The sequence below is a fragment of the Alligator sinensis genome, unplaced genomic scaffold (genome assembly GCF_000455745.1).
Source record: "Alligator sinensis unplaced genomic scaffold, ASM45574v1 scaffold221_1, whole genome shotgun sequence".
Classification (NCBI taxonomy): Eukaryota; Metazoa; Chordata; order Crocodylia; family Alligatoridae; genus Alligator; species Alligator sinensis.
In genome coordinates, this window is record NW_005841948.1 from 2,040,243 (window position 1) to 2,062,376 (window position 22,134).

Below are 22,134 nucleotides of genomic sequence, written 5' to 3' on the forward strand. Positions count from 1 at the left end.
CCCTAGCCTTATGGGCTACACGTGGCTCCTACCAACCCCTAATACCACGCCCCAAGCCTCGCTGATGGGAAAGACGTTGGTGTGTCTGCACGCCCGCTTCCCGGGCTCTCTCTAACCCAATGTCCCTCACTGGGACTCTTGTCCACTCTGGGACTTCCTGTCGGGCCCTACGGTCTCTAAAGCCTGCTACACTACTACCCTCTCTGGTACGGGCTCCCCGCGCCGCTATCCCCTTTTGCCGGGGGACAACCGCAGCACCTTGCCCTTCTCCTGGGATTCCCTACAGTGCAGGCCTATTACCGGGTCCGCCACGCCCGTTCTGGGCTTCTTAAATATCGCCCTGCTCGGGCTCCTCAACATTGCCCCTCTCGGGCTCAGTATGGCCCCTCTCGGGCTCGTCAGTAATCGCCCCTCCTAGGGCTGGGGTCTATGCACCCCGCAAGTGACACCCTTGCTGGCGTCTGCCGGGCCCGTCCTGGGCTCCCCCAATACGGCGCTCCCCGTCTTCGGGGCTCACCGTGCCCACCTTGGGCTTCTCAATAGACCAATATGGTGCTCCCCCTCTTTGGGGCTCGCCGTGCCCGCCTTGGGCTTCTCAATGCTGCCCCACTCTGGGGCTGGGGTCTATGTACCCTGCATACAACCTGGGGTCTTTGTTCCCCACCCGCAACCCACTGGTTGCGCTCGCGCCCTCTTAGCGTTAGGGCACCCCACACTCTCTGGGGTCTCTATACAGCTAATGCGCCCACCAGGCGCTGGACTGCACCCTCACTGGCGCTGGGGCCCCACCCCTCTGGGGTCCCTATGAGGCCTCCTCCAACCCCTATAGCCTCACCCAAGCCTCCGGTGTAATATCAAAGCCTGAACACAAACTCGAGCCTCCTGGCTATAACTCAAACATAACGCTCTCTGGCTGTAACAACTTAACTCCAAGCCACCAGGCTAAACCATGGTGCTCAAACCTCTCAGAGCTGCCATCCTTCTCTCAGCTAGAGTGGTTCCTGCATCGCTCTCCTCCTAGCTCCAGGAGCTCCTGCCCCTCTGGCTGCTGGCAGGGAACTGCCAGCCTGGCCTCAGCCCTAGGCTTTATAAGGGCCAGGCCCTGCCCCCTATAGGCAGCTGGCTCCCCTTAGTTGCTCCAGCAACCCGCAGCTGCGCTTGTTACCTTGGCAGCCCTCAGCTGGGCTCGTTATGCCATGCCAGGGCTCTGCCTCTCTCTCCCTGGCAGTTTCTCCTCTCTAGGAGCAGAGCACCTTGGTGCTCTGTGACAGGAGGCATGCCCTGAATTTGTTCCCCTCCCACTACTACAGCAGGGAAAGTAAGCATGGGGAGGCAGGTAGACTTCTTGCCCTCTGCCTCTCCCCAACTTATTCCCACTGCAGCTCCTCCCCTCCCCACTTACGGTCAGATCCTGCTCTCCTTGACCACATGGAGGTGAAAAGAAAATTTGAAAATGCTGACCTTGAAATTAAACATGCCTGTAGTAATCTGCATATATTAACCCATAGATTTAGTTAATCTAGAATTGATTTTTTTAAAATCTTTTTTGAAACTGCTGTACCTGTTTTAAAATATGCCCCATAAACACACTTTCATGTAGCACTTTAATACCTACTTATATATCGTACAAACTGTGCCTGATATTAGTCCAAAGCCAAAAAGGTTATGACTTACCATACAGTTAATTGGGCTGGGCCCCAGCAGAGTCTACAGCATTTCAATACATGGTGACTCTATAGCTCAGCACTGTTGTATTTGTGTACCCCCATAAAGGAGCCACATGCTAATTAGCCTCCCCTACTGATGACTGGAACTGGGTGTTCTTGTCACAAGTCCTGTGATGCTCCAAAAATGTATATGCAGATAAGGCATATAGCAAGCTGATCTGGCTCTACTTCATGGAGGGCGGGGCCACACTAATCATATGCAACACATTAAGAGGGGCTGACAGAGGGATTCTGGGTGAATTGCTTGGAGCCCTATTTGGTAACATTTGCCAGACAGTTAAGGTAGATAAAGAAATAGGAATAATTGAAAGTGGTAAAGAAAGGCACAGCTCAGCTCATTATAAAATCAAAATGCATTCAGTGTAGTGGCTCACTATGACTTGGGAGGGAAAAAAAGAGTCAGCATTGAAGGGGACGGCACTCAACAGACACTACCATATATCTTATAAAATGGGATGCACTAGCCTGTCCTCGTGGTAGGTTCCCATCAACATGTTCAATGTTGGTTGCATTTAAATCAACTTCATAGTTGATGTCCACTCCTAAGCACATGCTGCTTTTGGCAGCAGTTTAATGAAAGACAATGTATTTAATGAGGTGCCTTTGTATGTGAATGCAAGATGAGGGGCTTTCCCCTCCCCCCGCACCATGCTGATCAGGGGAGAACAGACCTCATCTTGTGGTCAAGTAAATATGATACTTATGTGAAGAACTGGGCTGCAAGGAGAAGACTTGTGTGAGAGGCAGAGGGCAAGAGAGCTACCAAGATTTAATTTTCCTTGCTGTAGTGGTATGAAGGGGACAAATTCCAAGGCAAACCTCTAATAAGTAAATTCTATAGTGCCAGATTTCGTCCCCTAGTGCCAGAATTGGGGGGAAATCAGAGACAGGAAGCAGTTCTGATTGTGTCACCTCTACCAGCTATATGCCAGTAAAGCTATTTCCTGTGCAATAGATACTTTCTGCTGGTTATTTTAGAAGTTTCATTTCATTTTGTCCTGTCTAGATATAAACGGGCCAAAGAATGTGGCTGGAAATATGCAGTTTATACACCTGTCTAAATGTGTCAGTTCAAGTCCTATGAGCAAGGGTGTACACGTGATACAGGATGGCCATTATTCACAGGAGGTATCAAGAACAACTTAAAAGTTTTCTTGAAAGGAAGCACCCTTCATAAAACACTCATTTGAAAAATTAGGATCTGTATTTATTTTTATGGTTTTCTTAGTTAAACCTGAAGTCTGGAATCCCTACATGTATATAAGATGTGTCCTTGTATTAACAAGTGCTTTGAGCCATTCTCCAGAATAATCAACAAAAAGTAACTTAGTATTTCCTCTGCAAATAATTTTGAAGACATTCAGAATACATGGAATATGTGTCTGACATAGCTGATATCCCATGGATGTTTTTGATTAAGGCTATAGTTTTATGTGGATACAGTCATACCTTTAAATTTAACCCATTTGACACTGAAAGCCAATATCTGATGCTGAATTCTGGTGCAAAATTCATTATTGCTTGTGGGACCTCCAGACAGCAGGCACTAGGGGGGTAACTGTCAATCTTTCTAGCATGTCAATCATGAAACAATTGGAATTGTGGCTCAAATGAAAATGAGAGGAGCAGAAAAACAAAGAAAACTAACTAGTCATAAGCAGATAAAGCAACAGTAATACTAAATTTGATGCATCTAAATAAAGAAGAGCTGATGCCCAGGTTCAAGATACAGCACAGGCATTGGGATGTTTGCATGTTTATTGTTAAATGAAACTATTTTTGTATGAGCAGAGGATTAGTCTTATTAGAGTATTCTGGTATCACAGCTTGTAAAATGTGTATATATATAATTTATGTAAGACTAGAAACTATAGAAATAACTCATTTTAAAAGATTTACAGGCAGCATTTTGTCCTCAACATGAATATTTGACTCTACAAGTTACAAGAAAGCTAAAAAGATGCATCTGAGGGCAGATCTTGATAACCAACATTATGAATTATATATAAAATTGGCCCAACATGTTACCATGAAATAGAAAACAAAACAGGAAAGAGCCAGTTGACAGAACTTAGTATTTACAAGGAGACTTACTGAGGGAAACTTGCAGGGGGTGGAGGGAGGGCGAAAACAGGTTCCCTCAGGTGGGGTAGGGGAGGCTGAGGCCAGCAGCTGTGCTGGCCTCAGCAGCCTTACCTAGAGTCCAGGGGGCTCAGGTTGCTGCAGCCATGGCACTCCTGCAGCTGGGAGCCTGTCCAGCAGCTGGAGTGTGGCTCTGGCCAGCCAGGCTCTGGTTTTGAGGGGTGCACACTGCCTTCACTTACACCACCCTGCTTTTTTTTACATGGGTTTTTTGACCCTGGACCTCCTGAGGTCAAAAAAACTGTCCGAACTACAAGTAGCAGGATGGAGAATGCCTGAATATGGGGTGTGTGGTGCCAGAGCGCACGTCCAAACGAACATGCACATTCAGGGGTGTGCATTTGCCACAGCACATATTTGTGCCACTGCTCTGTGCCCCAGGGCATACTCTTACACACCAAATTGTCCCAGATGAGGTGGGGGAGGCTGGGGCCCCTTGATACTAAGCTACAAGTAATTTGTAGTTCTTGATACTAAACTACAAGTAATTTAATCTCCACTTCTAAAATTTTCTTTTAAATTAATGGAAAACTGGCAATGTGTTTATTCAGTGGAATTATTCTGATGTTGGGACTGAATTCCTAGTTCTGTATATTAATTAGTGACTCTAGTCTCATCCTGCTATCTTGGTTCTTTTCACCTAACTCTCACCTAACAGCATGTATCTCTTGTCATTTCTCCCACCTACCTGTTAGCAAAGAATAGCACAATCACCATGTGTAGCTGGAGACAGACCTAAGAGAGCAGGAGAAGGTCCCAAACTGCTTGGGCTGTTGTGGCCAAAGAAAGAAGAGAACTACATTTACAATTCAAAACAGAACCTGTAAGAGGTGAAAGACTGTAATACCGAGAAGAGACAAAGAAACTGAATGTATAAAAGTCGTGAGGGACATGCTATACATGAGGTACAAGGTACATGAAAAGCATATCATGGTCATCACCCAAGGGAGAAAAGGAGATAGAGATTCTCCTATGAAAACCCAACCAGAGATGACACCTGTGGGATCTCCACTCCAGTGCCCAAGATGGCCTGTGGATTCCCCCAGAAGGATTTTCTAAACACCTGGCTGTAAGGATTACTTTTGGTTTATTATATTGCATTTTAAGTTAGATTTAGTTGTGTGTGCTGCCACTGTGTCTTACTGGGCTGTGTCTTTGCTTAAGCAAAGTTTTTCTGTTCTTTGTCATGTCCTAGAAGTTGCTGTGTTCAATAAATGCTCTCTCAAGAGAATGGACTATTGTTGTTCAAACATTTATGAATTCAGTGCCACTACCTAAAGTCTAATACTAGGTCTTGTAACATACCCCTCTCATTTTTTCTCATAAGGGAAAACAATGCAGGGGTTTAAAGAAATAATACCAGTCCCACAGGACCAGGTGTGTCCCCAATCTACCTTCCATGAGAGAATAAGACCTGCTTTTTGTGTGTGTGTGTGTGTGTGTGTGGTGTGGGTGTGGGTGGGGGGGGGGGGGGGGGGGTAGAGGATTCAGTATAACTGTGTCAAAATAAAGCACAACTGGTATGAAAAATCTAGCAGCATGCTCCCAACACACACAAATAGGTGACAAAATTGCTAATATGCAATTTAATCATTGCCCTGTGCTTTCTTTGTGTCAATAATGTTATTAATCAAATATATACATCGTAAAAGAAAAAGTAATGTTCATGTAAAATCCTATTACTTATTTCCATTTTTTGAATTCTTAAAGGATTTTTTGTTCTGTTTTGTTGCAATAATCTTTCAGTTTGTGTGAAAGCAGTATCAATCATGGAAATAATCTCAAGTACATATTAATGATGCTTTATTTGTATCCGAATACTGATAAAGAGACAAGATTTTTTTTGATTTTTTTTTTTACAGTAAACACAAGACAGAACCCTGGATTTGCCTTTTGTAATAAAAATGCCTATCACCACATGACAAAAACACTGTCTCATTGCCTTAAATATTCTGATGACATCAGTGTGTTGTCATGGTAATGAATGCGATATCAAAAATTTGGCATAACAATTTCACTGCATGACCAAAATGGGAAAGAAGGCCAAGTAAGAAAATACTTATCAATGTCTTTAAACAATATTATATAACAATAATACAAGAATTAATATAATATTCTGAGCAACAGAAGATATATGCTGCTTAGAACTTTTCTTCTCACCTATAACTTTTGCGCCGCCACTCTCTCAAGTGAAATATTTCCACTACTGAACACTTCACTCACTGCCTAGTTTACTGCCAATTCTCTTGCCAATTAATTTCTGAGCTATTTCCCTACTGCCTGACTTTTACCTCCCTACTTCTGGTTCTCCTATGACGAAAGAAGTGGTTCAGGGTAATGTAAATGAGCATTCCTTCCAGTCTGCAACATCCTGTCCCCTGCAGATTAGAAACTCTTCACCCTGTTTACTCCACTGCATCAATAGTGATCAATTTTAAATCCAGAAAATTTAGGCATTTTCTACCAGTCATCCATATGGAAATTTAAGAGTCTTCTCCAGGTTAAATCCTATGATTGGAAATCCCGCTTTTAACCATATTATTTAGACACAATAGATTACAGATGTAATAGTAAACATGATTCACACTAAAATATAAAGTGAAACATGAAAACAAAACACAAAAAGAAAAGTTTGATTAATTGAGAAAACAAGCAAAATATTTGAAAATAGCCTTGCCACAGAAGAAGTACATCTGATAAGCCCTCTTGAGATTAATGAGACACTGCTGATCTGTTTCAGGCCAGAATTGAACCATCTTTAAACAGCTGGTGAAGTGTGATGAGAAATGTTTCCTGGATTTTTCTTTTAATTCAACACTGTGCTGCCAAGAAATTAAACACCTCTAGGTCAGTAGTTTGAATCTAGTCCAGGCTAGTAAATCAGTAAAAGTAATTACCATCTGGTGGTCTACATAAAATAAATTAGTGGCCTTTTTATTTTAGGCTATTTCCTTGTAGACAAAGGTCTGCATCACAAAAGTTCCCATCACAATTGGAAATCTTGTTGACAAATCTCAGTAGGTTACGCTCCATCCAAATACATATGGAGACTGAACTGCCTTCTCACCACTGAAGGACAACTGGAAGTTTTTCCAACAACCCATTAACAGGAATATACGATGAAGATTGCAAAATTATGCTTCAGATAATGGGGAATTTTCATTTTTTAAAGAGTCTATTTCGATAGGAACCAGACAAAATGTTTCCTGCTCCATTACAGCAGGGACTACTCAAGATCACAATTTAACTAACATTTCCTAGAGCTGTGCTAGTATCAAAGTTGCAAAATGAAGGTGCAAAATGAAGACACATTCATTAAGCTCTACCACAAGCAACATGGCAATTGGTAGAAGAATACTTGTTCAAAAGCAAAATTAGTATATTATAGTTTTTTCAGTTTTTTTTTAAAAGCAACAATATAAACTAAACTAACACGGGCATTCAAGAAATAGAACAATTTCTTTAAGTTCTCTCTCTTCACTTGCACCTTGTCAACCTTTTTTTTAATCCAATTTATTTCTATGTTTGTTAGCTGTTGTGGCATGTATTTATAATTCAAATAAAATCCATAATTAACCCAATTTTAAAACAAAACAATCTTACACATGCACTCATAAAAAGGACACCAGCAGCCTTTTTTCCAGGTCATTAGTGTGAAAGAATAAACAAAAATATATTTAATAGCTTGCCCCTCCCTCTACTCCTACCAAAGATATGTATTTGGTTTTTGTTCAACCCTGTCCCTGTAGTACAAATCATACAATATTTTATTCCAGTACCAATTCCGTTGAACAATACAAATTAATACTGTTTCACATCAAACTCAGCAAAAAGCAACACTAAGATTTGATTTAGACTACCATCTACTTTCTATTACATCACTACTTCAACAAGTCCATTGCTATATTTTTTTTAAACTTATTTCCTTTTTCTCCATTTTCCTCACTCCCAAATTAGACAAATCAGATAAGCAAAATAATCTTCTTCTTCTTGAACTACAATATTTATATAAATAAGTTTTGAAAGTTCTACATTTTTCTCACACATCCCCTCCCTCTTTCTTGTAATTCCATGACAAAATGCAGAGAACGTTAAAATGACATAGCCTTTCACAACAATATGCAAACAAAGCATTTTCCTCAAGTAAAAAGGTCCATCTTAATTACTTTAAGTGCCTCCTTCTTAGATTTGCTATTTTTGAAAGAGGAAAGGCATGAGGAAAGGAAGACACTGGCTCAGTTGGATAAATGAGAATTAGACATGGGCAAAAGCTAGGCAAATCTAAAAAGTCTATATGGACAGAACTGCATTAAGCAGTCATTAACATGCCCTATTTCATAAGTATGTACTTTTGGAGCCATGTGGTATAATTTTAAATTGCAAATTAGTTTTCTCATTTTCTTTTTAAAAAGAAACAGAAAAACTTTAGAGATTAAACATTTTGGTCTTAGCAAAATGAATGCATTTGGTCAAGAAAATACTATTTAGCTATTTGGAACAGTAAGGATAAAGGTGGGTCACAAGGAAGTCTAATCTTCTCCAAAAAGTTACTAAAATTCTCCCCATCAACTACATGCACAAAATACATTAAACTAAAAATGGAATTTTTAATTTAGACTAAAATAGTGTTTATTATGGCATGCCATTGCAAAAATTGAGTGCGACTTGGTCAACGATAAAGTTAAATGATTGAAAAAGTAATTGAGACATGGTTCAACAGGTATCTAACATTTTTAGCAATCCATTCTCAATACATCACCCTCACCACATATATTCTCTCTGTTCAGACTAATGCATACAGAGGCTGTTTCTGGTGCAGAAGGGATCTGGAAAATTGTACATGCTTACTGGAAAAAAAAAAGTCAACTAAATAACAGAAAGCTATCTAAATATGAAGAGTAAAAGAAAACATATCTCTAACAATAATCCCAATTACGGTCTTCATAATTTTTACAGAACTGTGTAATATTTTGAAAGTGTTAAGTTTTTTTGGATAACAGTTGTATGCTATTGAAGAAACCCTTGAAAGCAATAAGATGTGCAACCATCATCCTGTTAGTCAATACAGAAAACTGTCAAAAATAGCAGCAGTAACTTGACATCACCTCTCCTTCACCTCAACGGTTTATCAACTTCAAAACTTAACCGAGACAAATGAAAAGATCTTTAACATGTCTGATTTCTATATAACGTTCTTCTTCTACTAACAAGTAAAAGTAGTAGTTTAGTTGTTTAAATTTGCCAGTTTTGCAAACTCAAAAGGGTAGGAATGGAATTTGGGTTTAATTTACACAGACACAGTTCCAGGATCAGTATTTTAGTAATTCTGTTGGTGACAGGTGAGGCAAAACATAATCCACTTTGTTTCCGCTAATCCATAAGAGTTCCACAAAACCAAGTAGGAGTATTAAATTAAAAAATAAGCAGATGATCAAAAATAATAGAGGGGAATCTGTTGTACAAGGTCTCATTTTTCCCCATAATCACTCCTCTGGTCATAGCTATGCTAACATTATGATACTGCACAACATTCTTTTTTACAGTATTCATCTAACTGAGTCTCCTGTTATACTCTTAGGAGGGCAGAAAAGACAAGACTGCGAGTTTATAAATTTGCCAGATTTAAGTTCCTATACCAATACAAAGTTTTGAATATTTTTTAACTGTTAGGCATAGGTGGATAACAGTTGCCAGTTAAAAGGATAAAGCTACAAAGACTCAAGTTTAAAAGCAAAGCACTGTATTTTCTCCATTTCCCATTAAACTTAGGCTAGAAATCAAATTTATTACACAGATACTGTACTTTTTATATACTTAAGTCAAAATTATGTTACTAAAAACAATTTAATGTAAGATAGTAGTTTCTGAACTGTAGTTCCTGAAATTCATGGAAAAGCATATTATTTTCACCCTCCCTTTCCTGTTATTTTTGTAAAATTCATCTTGTCACTTGATAAATCAGAGTACAAATTAATATAAAAAACAAAATTACATAGCATATTAATATACAATTTTCCTTTTATAAATACACATTCATGCTTACAAGAACTTTTAATTTGTTGTTATTATGATAATCTTAACTTTTTTGTATCTGAGGAAGGTGCTTGTTTAGACAGAAAATTCCTGTAAGTTGGCTAAAAGGTGTTTGACCGCAGTGCAAGTAATAAATCATTAAAAAAAATATTGAGTGCAAGTTGTATTTTTACCTGAAATAGCTGAGGCAATGCTTTTACGGTAAGACAGAACCAAATTCCAAGCTTACATGGAAGCAAGTCCTGCCACCGTGGTTTGTCCAATGCTCTACAGCAAAATAAAACCATTGTAAACATTAAAAATATTTCAGTAGCACTATACAATTTAATTGTTTATATAAGGCAGAAAAATCTCCTAAAGCATTTAAACCAGACATTTAAAAATGTTGAAGTGATAGTCAATCTAGCCTGAAAGTGTGTAAACATTAATATAAAAATATTCATTATGAATACTGAATCATTAAATCAGATCAGAAACAGACAAGATCACCTAGCTTCTAATAATCTTCATATCTTTAATCTTGTTAAACATGGGCTTTTCCTCACTTTCACATAATAAATGCCTAAGCCTTATGATCCTTCAGCTAAAAAAGCCTAACCATCACCAAAGTGTTCACATGTGCTGACAACCAGATATGAAGACTGTAGCATAAACAAACCAATACATAAAAATTAATGTCATTTGCAGTTCACTGAAGCATTACTCACTGATGTCATCAGAAAAAAAGACAGGCAGAATAGTCTCTGATCTCCATCCTGCATTGATCCAGTTCATGCCCCCACTGTGTGAACTATTTAAACCCTTTATTTCTTTCTATGAATCAATAGAAGAAATGGAGGTATCTTTTGGAGTATTCTGAATGTCACTATCTCCCTATGTTGTTTCTTAACTAAACAGCAGTGTCAATCCTTTACTAATGCTTGTTTCAAAGCTAAATCAAACAATGCTAGATATTAAAAACTATCAAAATTTCAGTATGTACCAAAGCAATACATTAAAGCTTCAATGAACATGAATTTGTTAATTCACATTTTTAATCAATGTATAGCATTAAGTAAAAAAATCATATAATACACACTTCTTTCAAAAATGTTTACAAAAAACAGATGCATCCTTTTGCATCTATATTACCCTTTATACATTCTCTGTTGTACAACTACAATTGATCTACTACATAAGTATCACATTTCTTGTATACAAACCCATAACAACAAATCTCTGAATCCATATCATTAGTTACCATAGTTAGTACAAACAGCATCACTAAGCTAGGAAATGTAAAAGATTGTCTTTAGGTCTGATCATACTGTACATCAGAGGTTAGTCTAAAAGGATGTGCATGTAAAACATTTTAACAGTTTCTTCGGCAACTGCAGTAGGGCTTTAACAAGTGTCAGTTAAATATAAAAAGATACCAGTGTGTGTTCCCACCTTTCATTTTTGTCAGCAGAACCAGGTTTTACTTCATCTATACTCCTGCCTCCTGTCTTTTTCTTCTTCTCTCTCTTTTTTTTGCAAAGCAGTTCATCCTTAATGTAGAGAGAACTATGGTTACAGGTTATCATTAACATGTACTCTACAAATGTTACTGGGACTCCTCTGTGAAGAATAAACATTAGAGTAGCATTTATGTAAATGTATCTAGGGTCCTACATGATTAAGTAAAATCATCTATCTTAACAATAAGTGTTGCCATGGCATCCAGTCCTTAAACGCACATGAAGTCCAGCTCTGTCAGTCATGTGTATCTCCATAGCAATCAAAGTTTTCTAAGAAGAAAAGCATTCAACTTGCCTCCTTTCTTATTCATCAACTTTAATAATGTAGCTTAGAAAATAAAAAGAGTAAATAGATGCTAATGTGTGAATACCGTTCAAATTAGTTTGATTTTTTAGCATATAAATAAAAATCTATTGCTTTCTAGTAAACTGGAAAAGAATAAAGATATACTTCAGCTTTGATTGCTTATCAAATGGACCCTAGAACATTCATCATCATGTTTAAATGGCTTATTTTTGCAAACTGACAACAGAAAACACAAGTACAGTCAAAGTATGACTACTGAGCAGCTTGATCAGAGACACTCAAAATACTTCTTTAAAACAAATTTGCTAAGATCACAGTCATGACCACAGAAGGACATGTTTCTGCTTCAGTAGATGGTTGAGATGTTGTGTGCCATCTTTCTAATTCTGGTAACAAGCAAAAATCCTTCTCCCTCACTAATTGGTACCATCCACAATTGACAACATTAAAAACATATTTTAAAAAAGTTAGAGATAAAAAATACTAATCTCATTTTGACTTTGATTGTGGAACACATAGGAAACAATTATTCTCCTAGCTTTATAAAATATTTGTTACTTTCACATTAACCATTTAAAATCCCATAAAAAGCAAATTCCAAATGTAAAAAAGATCACAAGCAACGATTCCAGTAACATACAAACTTTTGCAGGAATTTCAGATAAACTAATGATTGTAGTGCATTTGATTTATTACCAATACTTACCAGCTGTTTTTCCAGGTAGATTGACCAAACCACAGCATAATGACCCACTGTGAGTATAATGAACAGGAGTAATGCCAGCTCAGCATTGCTCATTTTTCTCACCCGCCTGTAGTAGAATACAGGTTGTCGCCAATCTGGTAGTCCATTGATCAGAATATCATCATACCTACAGTAGCAAATATAACAGGCTTTCATGGAGTTTAAAATGAAATAAATCAAACCATTAATTTTAGAGAGAAATGATCAAAACCTTCCACATAAAAAAAAAGTCAGGAAAACTTCCATAAATATCAGCTATGCTTTACTTTTTCAATTGTAAAACCTGGGAATTGCAAGTCTAGAAAAAGACAGGATTCAGGGCAACATATTGTGAAAATGTATTCCATTTCCTGAAGAAAAGGTGGAAACTCTACTTACTGTTCCTACAGCACCCTCACTTGATTCGCTTATGAAATGGCACTTGCTCTAAAATGAACATATGTTCTACCTGCCTGTCAATCAGTGATCAGATCTCCACAGTAGAGGTGAATAACTAAGGAAAATAAATAACACGAGAAAGCAAGAAGCAAAGTCTCAATTACCATGAGACTAATAAAATAAAAACTATGAACAATGAATGGATTACCTGTTCTTGTTTTTTATACCACCACTGTCAAGAGTAAAACTTCAGTGCAATAGTAATAAGCCTTCTATGACAGTTAATTAAACACTTGCTTTGTTAGAAATCTAGGTTTATAGGGGGTGGACAATTCTGTCTTTCTTAATACAGCTATTTCAAAAGTTATGCTGGCAATATACTACTAAAACTTAATACAATTCTATTTTAATATAGAAAACTAGCCCTTACAAAAGTGATACAAGTAAAAATCTGTTAGTTGCACTATTTTAATATAAGTTCATCCTTAGTCTGTTAGTGGACTTAATACTGCTTCTTTTTAAAATACTATTTACATAACCAAAGAAAAACTAAATATAAACTATCTAACCAAAAACACTGGTTTTTTTCCCTTAAAAGGCAAAAAGGTACAATATAAAGCCTGAAATACTGTACATACAAGATATACAACCTGTTCATCTTAAATTGAACACAACTCATTACATATTCTAATCACACCATTTCTAGAATTAAATCTGCACTGAAAGGCCTAATTTGGTGCAACACATTGACCAAAATATTTTAATTAAAAATATTCTGAGTTAGTCGCAGGCCTAATTACAGGAATAGAAATAGGGCCTATATTGTCATGCAGGTCAGTAGAACTCAGTAGTAGGTTTTTCTCAAGTAAATTGACCGATCCAGGAATAATAGCGCAGCTGCTAAACTGCCAGTCTTGACATGTAAATCAATTTAAATGCAACAACTGCAGTAGCTACTTTGATAGTTATTAAATTGATACCTTGGAGATGTACTAAGAGATTTTAAAAAAAGGATTTATCACAGGCTACTTCATTTTTTTTTAGTGGAAAAACAATAGGTTTAAGAGCAAAATATACTTTATTCAATAAATCTAGAAATCTTGACTTTTGATAAATGATTATTTGCTCAAGGCAAGCAGAAATTATTAGGTACAGGAAAAAGGTTTAAAAGACAAGATTTTGGCATGTGCTTTACTTGGATCCAAAATAAAATATATATTGTGAAACTATGTCTCGGTGTCAATTTTCATAATACTCATATCCATATTGTAAATTCTGATTTGCTACATGATTTTTTCTCCCTTTTCAATAAATCAATTTAAACCTAGAGGCAACAACTTATTTGTATAGGAAAACAATGCTCAGCAATTAGTTTAGGAAAAGACTATTTAAACTTAAACTACTAAAGGCAGAAAAACTAGTTGTTTCAGGATCAATCCAAGAAACCACAATCTTATTAATTCTTGTTAAATCTAAAATCCACAATACATTCTTGGTTTTCTAAACATTTTTTTTCTGATATTTCTAAACATATCAGAATATTTTTAAAAAAAAACTCAGAAGGGCAGACTATGCAAATTCAACAAAAATGTTGATAATAAAAGGGTATGCTTACTTATACATGAATTGAATGCTTCTAAAGATAAATCAGGATAAGGCAAAAAGGATGATAGTTTTCACCTATACTGTTAATTTACTAAATATATTCTCTCTCAGATACAATGGAGTAAATTAATCACTAGACAAATTATTTGGTGAAAAAACTTGGGGGAAAAAATTTTGATAAAAGAATGCTGCCCAATATTTATCTTCCAATACCATTATGCATTATGAGTATGAACAAAACAATCTTATCTTCAGAATATATTATCCTTTTCAGCATGTAACTGAATTTAAGATAGTAGAATCGCATGCATAAAACACTCTAAACAGAACTCTGTATTTACTAGGCTGTGTCTGCTGTACTGAACAACAGTCTCCAAGGATTAAGTCTTAGAATCAATGCTCTATTGATTTTACTATCAATGAACATTATGGCTCACACGACTGGCCATTTTAAGGGAAGATAGCTTCTATTATAACCCACTTTTTAGAATATATACTGTTAAAAGATAAATCACTGCTTTCAATGGTAATTAAGCTCTGTATTTGAAAAATAAAGATAGCATAATGATTTTTAGGGTTACAAATGTACAATGATCCCAGAGATCATATAAAGCCTTAGATAATTTTTAATCTTGTTTTCCACATTTAGGACACTGTTTAATTAGGAAGGATGCAGATTATTCATTAAAATGTTTTTTAATAAAAAAGTACATCTGTTTTAGCTATGAAGGGGAGTCAATCAAAGTATATGTAACAAGAATTATATTCAAAATTGAATTAAAACATTATTCTTATCTTTTTATATTGTTCATCTTTACATCTCTGCACTCTATCTTATCTCATCTAGCTGCACTTTTTGCCCTTTCCTCAGACTTAAGCAAGTATGCAAAATGCAGCTAGCAGAATCATGAGTATTCCCAGCAGTTCTGTGTAATCAGCCACTAACAGCAGGCAATAAATAATACTAGAAAATAAATTAATCACAGCACCAGAAAATAAACTTCATAAGTCAATCTTCTGTTAAACATTTTTATTTAAAATTTAGAACCCTACTTCAAATTAAACACTTTCTAAGCGTCTTCTATCTATATAGAAAGAAGTTTCTGAAGTTCTAGGGAGTTAATTAAAATGCAATAAAAATGAGTTTTTGTAGTCTATATCAGTATTATAATATACGGTTACAAAGTATAACTTTTTAAAAAATCCAGCAAAACTCATATTCCATACAATCCTTTAGAGATCTGATATATATAATTTAAAAAGGTAAACAAATGTCAAGTAATCAGATTTTTCACTTTTGAAACTAAATATTAAAGGTTTTTCACTTTTGAAACTAAATATTAAAAATAACCATGTAGGAATCTTGCCCATAAGTTCTCAAAGACATGTAACACAGCTACCCTTCAGTACTCCACATTTTCCATATATATACACTCATGTTGATTTAGAAGGATGTCTATCTTGATCATGTTCACAAAATTAAAAAGGCTAGTTTAAATGGCACTAAAATGTTAAGTTTATTAAGACACCTTGTTATATTCAAAGAACCTATCAGTGTTTAAAATAATGTATATTTCCTTTGTAGATTAAAGTCAAGGTAAAGAAACAGAAGCAAGTTTAAATTTGTGATTTTCCACAATATATCCTAGCAAGGGAAGGTATTCCAGTGCCTATGCATGACCCCAGTACCTATGCATACCGCAAAACTCTTACAGGGGAAATAATATACAAATAGGTGTTTGTGCTTTTACTGTGCATACAGCATGAGTATAAAATAATTTTTGTTTAATGTACATTAAATGAACATTTGTTTTATTAAAATCAAAAAGAGATAGAGACTGAACATTTTAAGCTAGTATATTCTACTGCCACACATGTACCTTACTGAATAAAGCAAACAAGTTTCTTTTATTGGTCTTGTTAAAAAGACACTAAATTATTATACTATAAAGTAATGTTTGTACTGCAAGATGAAGAGAATACAATTATACAATATGTTTAGCACTGTGCATTAAAACAATAAAGTTGTCTCATAAACCTACTAAAAGAAACTACTTCACTGAAATGTTCTGAGAAGTTGTCCCTACTATTTTCAGACAGTTACTGCCTCAAACATATGCAAGCTAACAAGATACAAGCAGAGATGGGATGGTTTACTTAGGCTGCAAATGTATTAGCTTATTTCATATGGGAACTATTTAACAATAACTTGTATAGAGCAGATAATCTTTCCTTCTTTAATCATTTCCAACTTTCTGAGGGCTGCCATAAGCTCCCGAACCCTCTCTGCACCTGGGTCAGGATTACTGCTTGAATCCTCACCATCCTTCCTCATATATGATTGTTAAGGGGTTGGAACAGCGAGGTTGCCTCTGTTATGCACATGCTAGATGTTTGGAAGCTTTCCCTAAGTCAACTTGCCCCATACAAGGGGTCTCATTGCAAGTGATCTTGGGTGCTTGTACGGGCGACGGGGGTTTAGTTTGGTTTAATTCTCCCTAAATTGAAACGGTGGGTTTTTAAAAACCCACCATTTCCACCCTTTCAATTTAGGGACAACTAAACTGAACTAATCCCCTATCACATGTACACAAGAGTTAGGGGGGGGCAATCCTTAGAGCCTACCTACCTCTCCCACGGTGCAGGGGGGAGCTGCCGGCAGGCCAAGTGGTCCCTGAGCTGTGGGGGACCCCATTACTTCCCTCTGCGGTGGCAGTGCCCCCTGGGTGGTACCTGCCCACTGGCACCTGGCCCAGGCGGTCCCAGGGAGCACCTCCACCACAGAGGGAAGCACTGGGCCCCACACAGCTCAGGGGCTGTGCAACCCAGCACCAGCTTGTGCAGGCAGGCTCAACTGAAGAAAAAAAAAAAAAGCAGCAAGAAGCCTAATCTTCTGGCTGCTAGGAGCACCACAGCCGCAGAGGGAAGCACCGGACCCCATGCAGCTCAGGCAGGTTCCGGGAAGAAAAAAGAAAGGGGAAGGAAAAAATAAGAAGAAGAAGAAAAAAAAAAAAAAGGATCAGGCTCTGTTCCACTTTTTTTTTTCCTTCAGTTGAGCCTACCTGCACAAGCTGCTGCCAGGTCACACAGCCCCTGAGCTGCGCAAGGCCCAGTCCTTCACTCCGCAGTGGCAGAGCCCCCTGTTGTAAATAGCAACGCCATTAAAGCAGTGCAAAAAGGCAGTTAAGCTGCTTTAAGGGTCAATTTTGTTGTGTGTACAAAACTTGAACCCTGCTTCCTATCCTACCCCATTTGGACAATGAGCTGCTATGGAAAAGATGACAAACCAACCATGGCCTGAAAAATTTAGCAGGAAGGAGAAAATCTCCAAAATATACGAACGAAAAAAACAGCTGTGCAAAGCCAAGTGAGAGAACACTTGATCACTGAATTAAGGCTCATTTAACCTCTCCCAAGTACAAGGGGTCAATGCCTTACCTGAAATACTTCAGTCAACCCATCAAGCTCAATTGATACTTCCCATATTTCCAGTTACCGCGCTTCTCCAAATTCCAAGAGAGAGAAGGATGGGGGAAACCCTACAGGGACCACTAGCACTTTCCCCTATAGATCCTGACAAAGACCCTCATCTTTAAGTTCCCAAGAGCTACATAAATCAATTCAGAAGAAAGTCAAATTCATTAGTTAAGACTGACTCTTAGAAAACAGTAGTTACCAACAAGTTAATTATGCTTTAAAGGGTATGAATATCACCTCTCTTTATATATGCAAATGTCAGTTCAGTTTTTCTACTGGGCACCCAAAGGAGCAAAGGATTCCTGAACACAGCAGCTGTATCTTTTTTTTAAATAAAAAGTAAATCACACCATTAAATCACACAGGTTAAAAAAAAAATCACTTTAATCTATGGAAGAGATATCCATGGATTCACATTCTGAGAGAAAATTATAAACAGACCATTTTTGATATGAGAAAAAAAAAACCTTTTAAAAGGAACCAACTTACACTTAAAAGATTAAAGAAAACCCTTAAAAGACAATAAAAGGAAATTACAACAATTTAACAATATCAGTTTCCAAAACAAGATAGAAAAAAATCAGGACAATGCTTTCAAGAATATAAGACCCAAGAACATAATAGTTGCAGGCTATTATTTCAACCCTAATTACATGTAAAGCAATATCCTGGTACAGAAAGCATGAGAAATTCTTAAGGAAGTCCAACTTACACACAGGAAGTTCTGGATAAAAGCAGTGCCAGTTATTTTAACATGAAGCAATGTTACCCATAAAAGCAAATAGAGAGAAGGTTTCAGGCTAATTCATACTTGTGCAACTTTTAAAAGCAGCTATTGACATCTTAACTTCCTAACCCTCCTTGTTGGTTAAGAAATCGATTTCCTAATCTTTCCTTAATTTCCTAAGCTTCCTGAAGCCATACTGAAAATTTGTAGTGGGAAGAAGAACAGAACACATTTAGAATTTCCTATATTCTTCTAAACACCATAAGATGACAACACAGAGAATTATAACACAGATAATCTCTGCTTTAAGACTTGGACTCTAACAAGGCCTTTCAAGAAAAAGGTTCTGTGAATCCTTATTTTAAAAACTGCAAGCTCAAAAATATCTTAATTTAAAAAGTCCTGTGCTGAGAGTATGACTACTTATTCTTTAGCCAAGTTAACCTGGGAACATTTAACTCAAGAGACTAAACAAATAATATGCCCAGATATATTACGTGGCCAGACAACCAACCATAAGTTACTGCCCTTTAGGACAGTGGCTCCCAAACTTTTTGGGCCAAGAGACACCTGTTAATCATCAACATTTTTTTTTTTTATAGACCACTAAAAAGTCTCATTAGCAAGCTTTTAATCAAGAACATTATGAAAGGTACCTGGGGTCCAGTATGATCTGAGGATCAGTTTGGAAACCAGTGCCTTAAGACTATCTTTCAGGTTTTTCAACAGCCGCTGGTACTTCCCTGGGCTGCTCAAGATGCATGCCAGGACAACAGCCCACCTCTTAGGAAAAGCAAGCTATCCATAGCCCTAAAAACTATACATTTACAACATTATATATCTATGCCTTTTTAAAAAAATCTCATATTATATGTAGACACCACCCAAAGGTATTAAAGGCCTATACTGTGAATCATTCAGGAAAAAATATTTAAGTTTTATGGAAAAGTCCCTGCTTATATAATAAGAAGCAACCAACAGCTGAGCAGAGAGTGCTGTACCTACATTCTTCAAGGCACAATCCTAAGTAATCAGATTGTAGCATATAACATGATCCACTAATACAAAAGCAATATAAAAAAAACAAGTACTTTCAGAGACTGCTTTAACAGGAAACAGTAACCAAGTGAAAACTGCCTTTAAAAATATTTCTTTTAGAATAAGTTTCTCTCGCAAACATGTCAAATACAGCTGCCTTTCAGGAATATATAATTTGTTTAGGCTACAAAAAATATGGTCTCAAATCATGCCTATACATCTCGTGTAACTCCTGTTTACTGTGTATAGTTCTAGTGAAGTCAGCATAATTTTTCATAACATACAAAACTAATTCTGTACACGGTTGGGAGCCTTGCATGGTTTAAAACCTATGCAAGGTATGTATACTCACCTCTGCCTTCTTTCTTCATCCTTCAATACTTCGTAGATAGCCACCAACTGAAACAAAAGCCCTGCATTTATTAACATATTCCAAATCTCTAAGAAATAAAAGGGATCATACTTCCAAATCTACACATTTAAAAAAAGGGCAGTTTTAGGTTTTCCCCTTGCCCCTGAATAATCCTGCTACCCTTGTAGTTTTACAGTTCTTATTTTCCTGTGCTTACATTTGTTTTTCTTTCCTGACTGGGGAAAATTAACAGACCATGCAAAGGAAAAAATTAAATCCCTACACACATGTTGTCAGATGTACAAAGCATGCAAATTTTAAAGTTAAAGATTTTGCCTCTCAAATCTCTCTTGCTCTGCTGTTGCTATCTTCCTAAAATAGAATGGTCAGAAAGAAAACATAATTTTTAATGTGATGGGCATCTCTTCAATGGTCCTAACATACCCCCATTATTAAAACCACATAGCAAATTGCCTTAATTTAGTAAACTATTGTGAAATGGCGGAGTTTGACTTGACAGTTGCATGTTATTGCCCTGTTAAGAATAAAGGGGAAAACACTCAAGACCTGAAATGTATTACTGCCTTAACTGATAAAACTTACTTAAAAAATGGTGGAATATTTTCCTAAACTTCCATTAAAAAGGTCAATGTGTGTTTACAAGCAGTGTCTTCATGTAGAGAAAATAAAATATTGATTTTCCTGTTAGCAGTATACATCTACATTTTTAAATACTTCTGTATTAAAAATATTCAAGTAGCTGAATTCTAATTTGAGATACTCTTTAGATGACATTTGTTCAGCATTAAATCCAAATAAAACAGGAATAAATTTGCCTTTTGATAAAGGCTATCAATTATTTCAGAAAATATTTTGTTGCTATCAAAACTATATTTTTATATAAATAAGTTATGTGATTATAAAAAAAACTGCCACCCCTTCCCCTCCTCTTCCCTCCCACCCAAAGCATATTAAAGCACGTCACTTACTTGCCTGAACTGGGTTTCTGCATTTTCATCTTTGTTCTTGTCTGGGTGTAGAGTTAACGAAAGCTTACGATATGCTTTCCTAATGTCCGCAGATGAAGCATCCTGCAAAAAACACAAAGCAAACTTTGTCAGAAACAAATTGCCAGAACTTTGTTAAGATCTGAGAAGACAGCCAACCAAGTGCAGGACCTGAGGCAATGTAATTTGAGCAATCAGTCTAACAACCAAGCTATGCAGCTAGCCTGACCCACATGACTGAACAACCATTCAATCCAACTCCGCTCTCATCTTAACTTCTTTCATTACCATACATTCATTACAAGAGAATTTGCCAAAACTTTCAAATACTTTCTTAAAAATTAACTAATAAATCTTCTGTGCCAATTAAAAGATCAAAAGACAAATTAAAAATTAATACATCTGTGCATCTTCAAGGAAGTCACCATTCTTTCAAATTATTATGCTCATTTTCTGAATTTCAGGCCATTCTGCATGCTGTTCCCTTAACATTATTTACATCTAATTCAATATTTATAGGACTTTCATGCAACCTAATTCCAGTAAGTCTTAAGAACTGTCCTTTTTTGAAGTAGGTTCAGCTTGTATTTAATTTAGGACCACCATAACTAGAGCCAATATATATTTTTGGAAGATGTTAAAAAGAATACATTTGTACCCTACAAGTTTCTCTTTCATCTTTCTTATGTTTGTGAAAGAGTGCCTATAAAACAAAATATTGAATTAATTGCACATGTACAACAGACTACTGCATATATTCGAAGTATACAAAGTACAGTATGAAACGTCCGAAGAAGAGAGATTAAAAGAGGCTATAGCTATTGCCCATTAAACAATATATAACAAAGCATCATGTTGTAAACCAAGAACGTGTTTCACGGCAAATACCTTGAAAGACAGTATGTCAGAATGATGCTAGATTTTCTCATATCTAAAAGGCTCCAATACAAACAAAGAACAAAAACTCCTTTATCAGTTTAACGCGCTGAGATAAGCCTGTCATGAAATTTAAAATTTCTTGGCTTTAGGATTTATTTTCCAAGTGTTTTAAGATGAGTGTATCAACAGGGATGAATTAAAAACAAAACAAATAAACA

At 36.7% G+C, this 22,134-nt stretch overlaps 1 protein-coding gene across 1 annotated transcript in view; it reads right to left on the reverse strand.

Moving 5' to 3' along the window:
- DNAJC1 (DnaJ heat shock protein family (Hsp40) member C1) overlaps positions 1 to 22,134 on the reverse strand; it is a 143,367-nt gene that overhangs the window by 97,845 nt on the left and 23,388 nt on the right. Inside the window, exons 2-6 of the mRNA XM_006020174.2 lie at positions 21,020 to 21,121; positions 20,031 to 20,077; positions 12,415 to 12,580; positions 11,334 to 11,431; positions 10,076 to 10,169 (exon numbers count right to left, since the gene is read on the reverse strand). Coding sequence (XP_006020236.1) covers positions 10,076 to 10,169; positions 11,334 to 11,431; positions 12,415 to 12,580; positions 20,031 to 20,077; positions 21,020 to 21,121 — 507 coding nt within the window. The remainder of the gene's footprint in view (positions 1 to 10,075; positions 10,170 to 11,333; positions 11,432 to 12,414; positions 12,581 to 20,030; positions 20,078 to 21,019; positions 21,122 to 22,134) is intronic.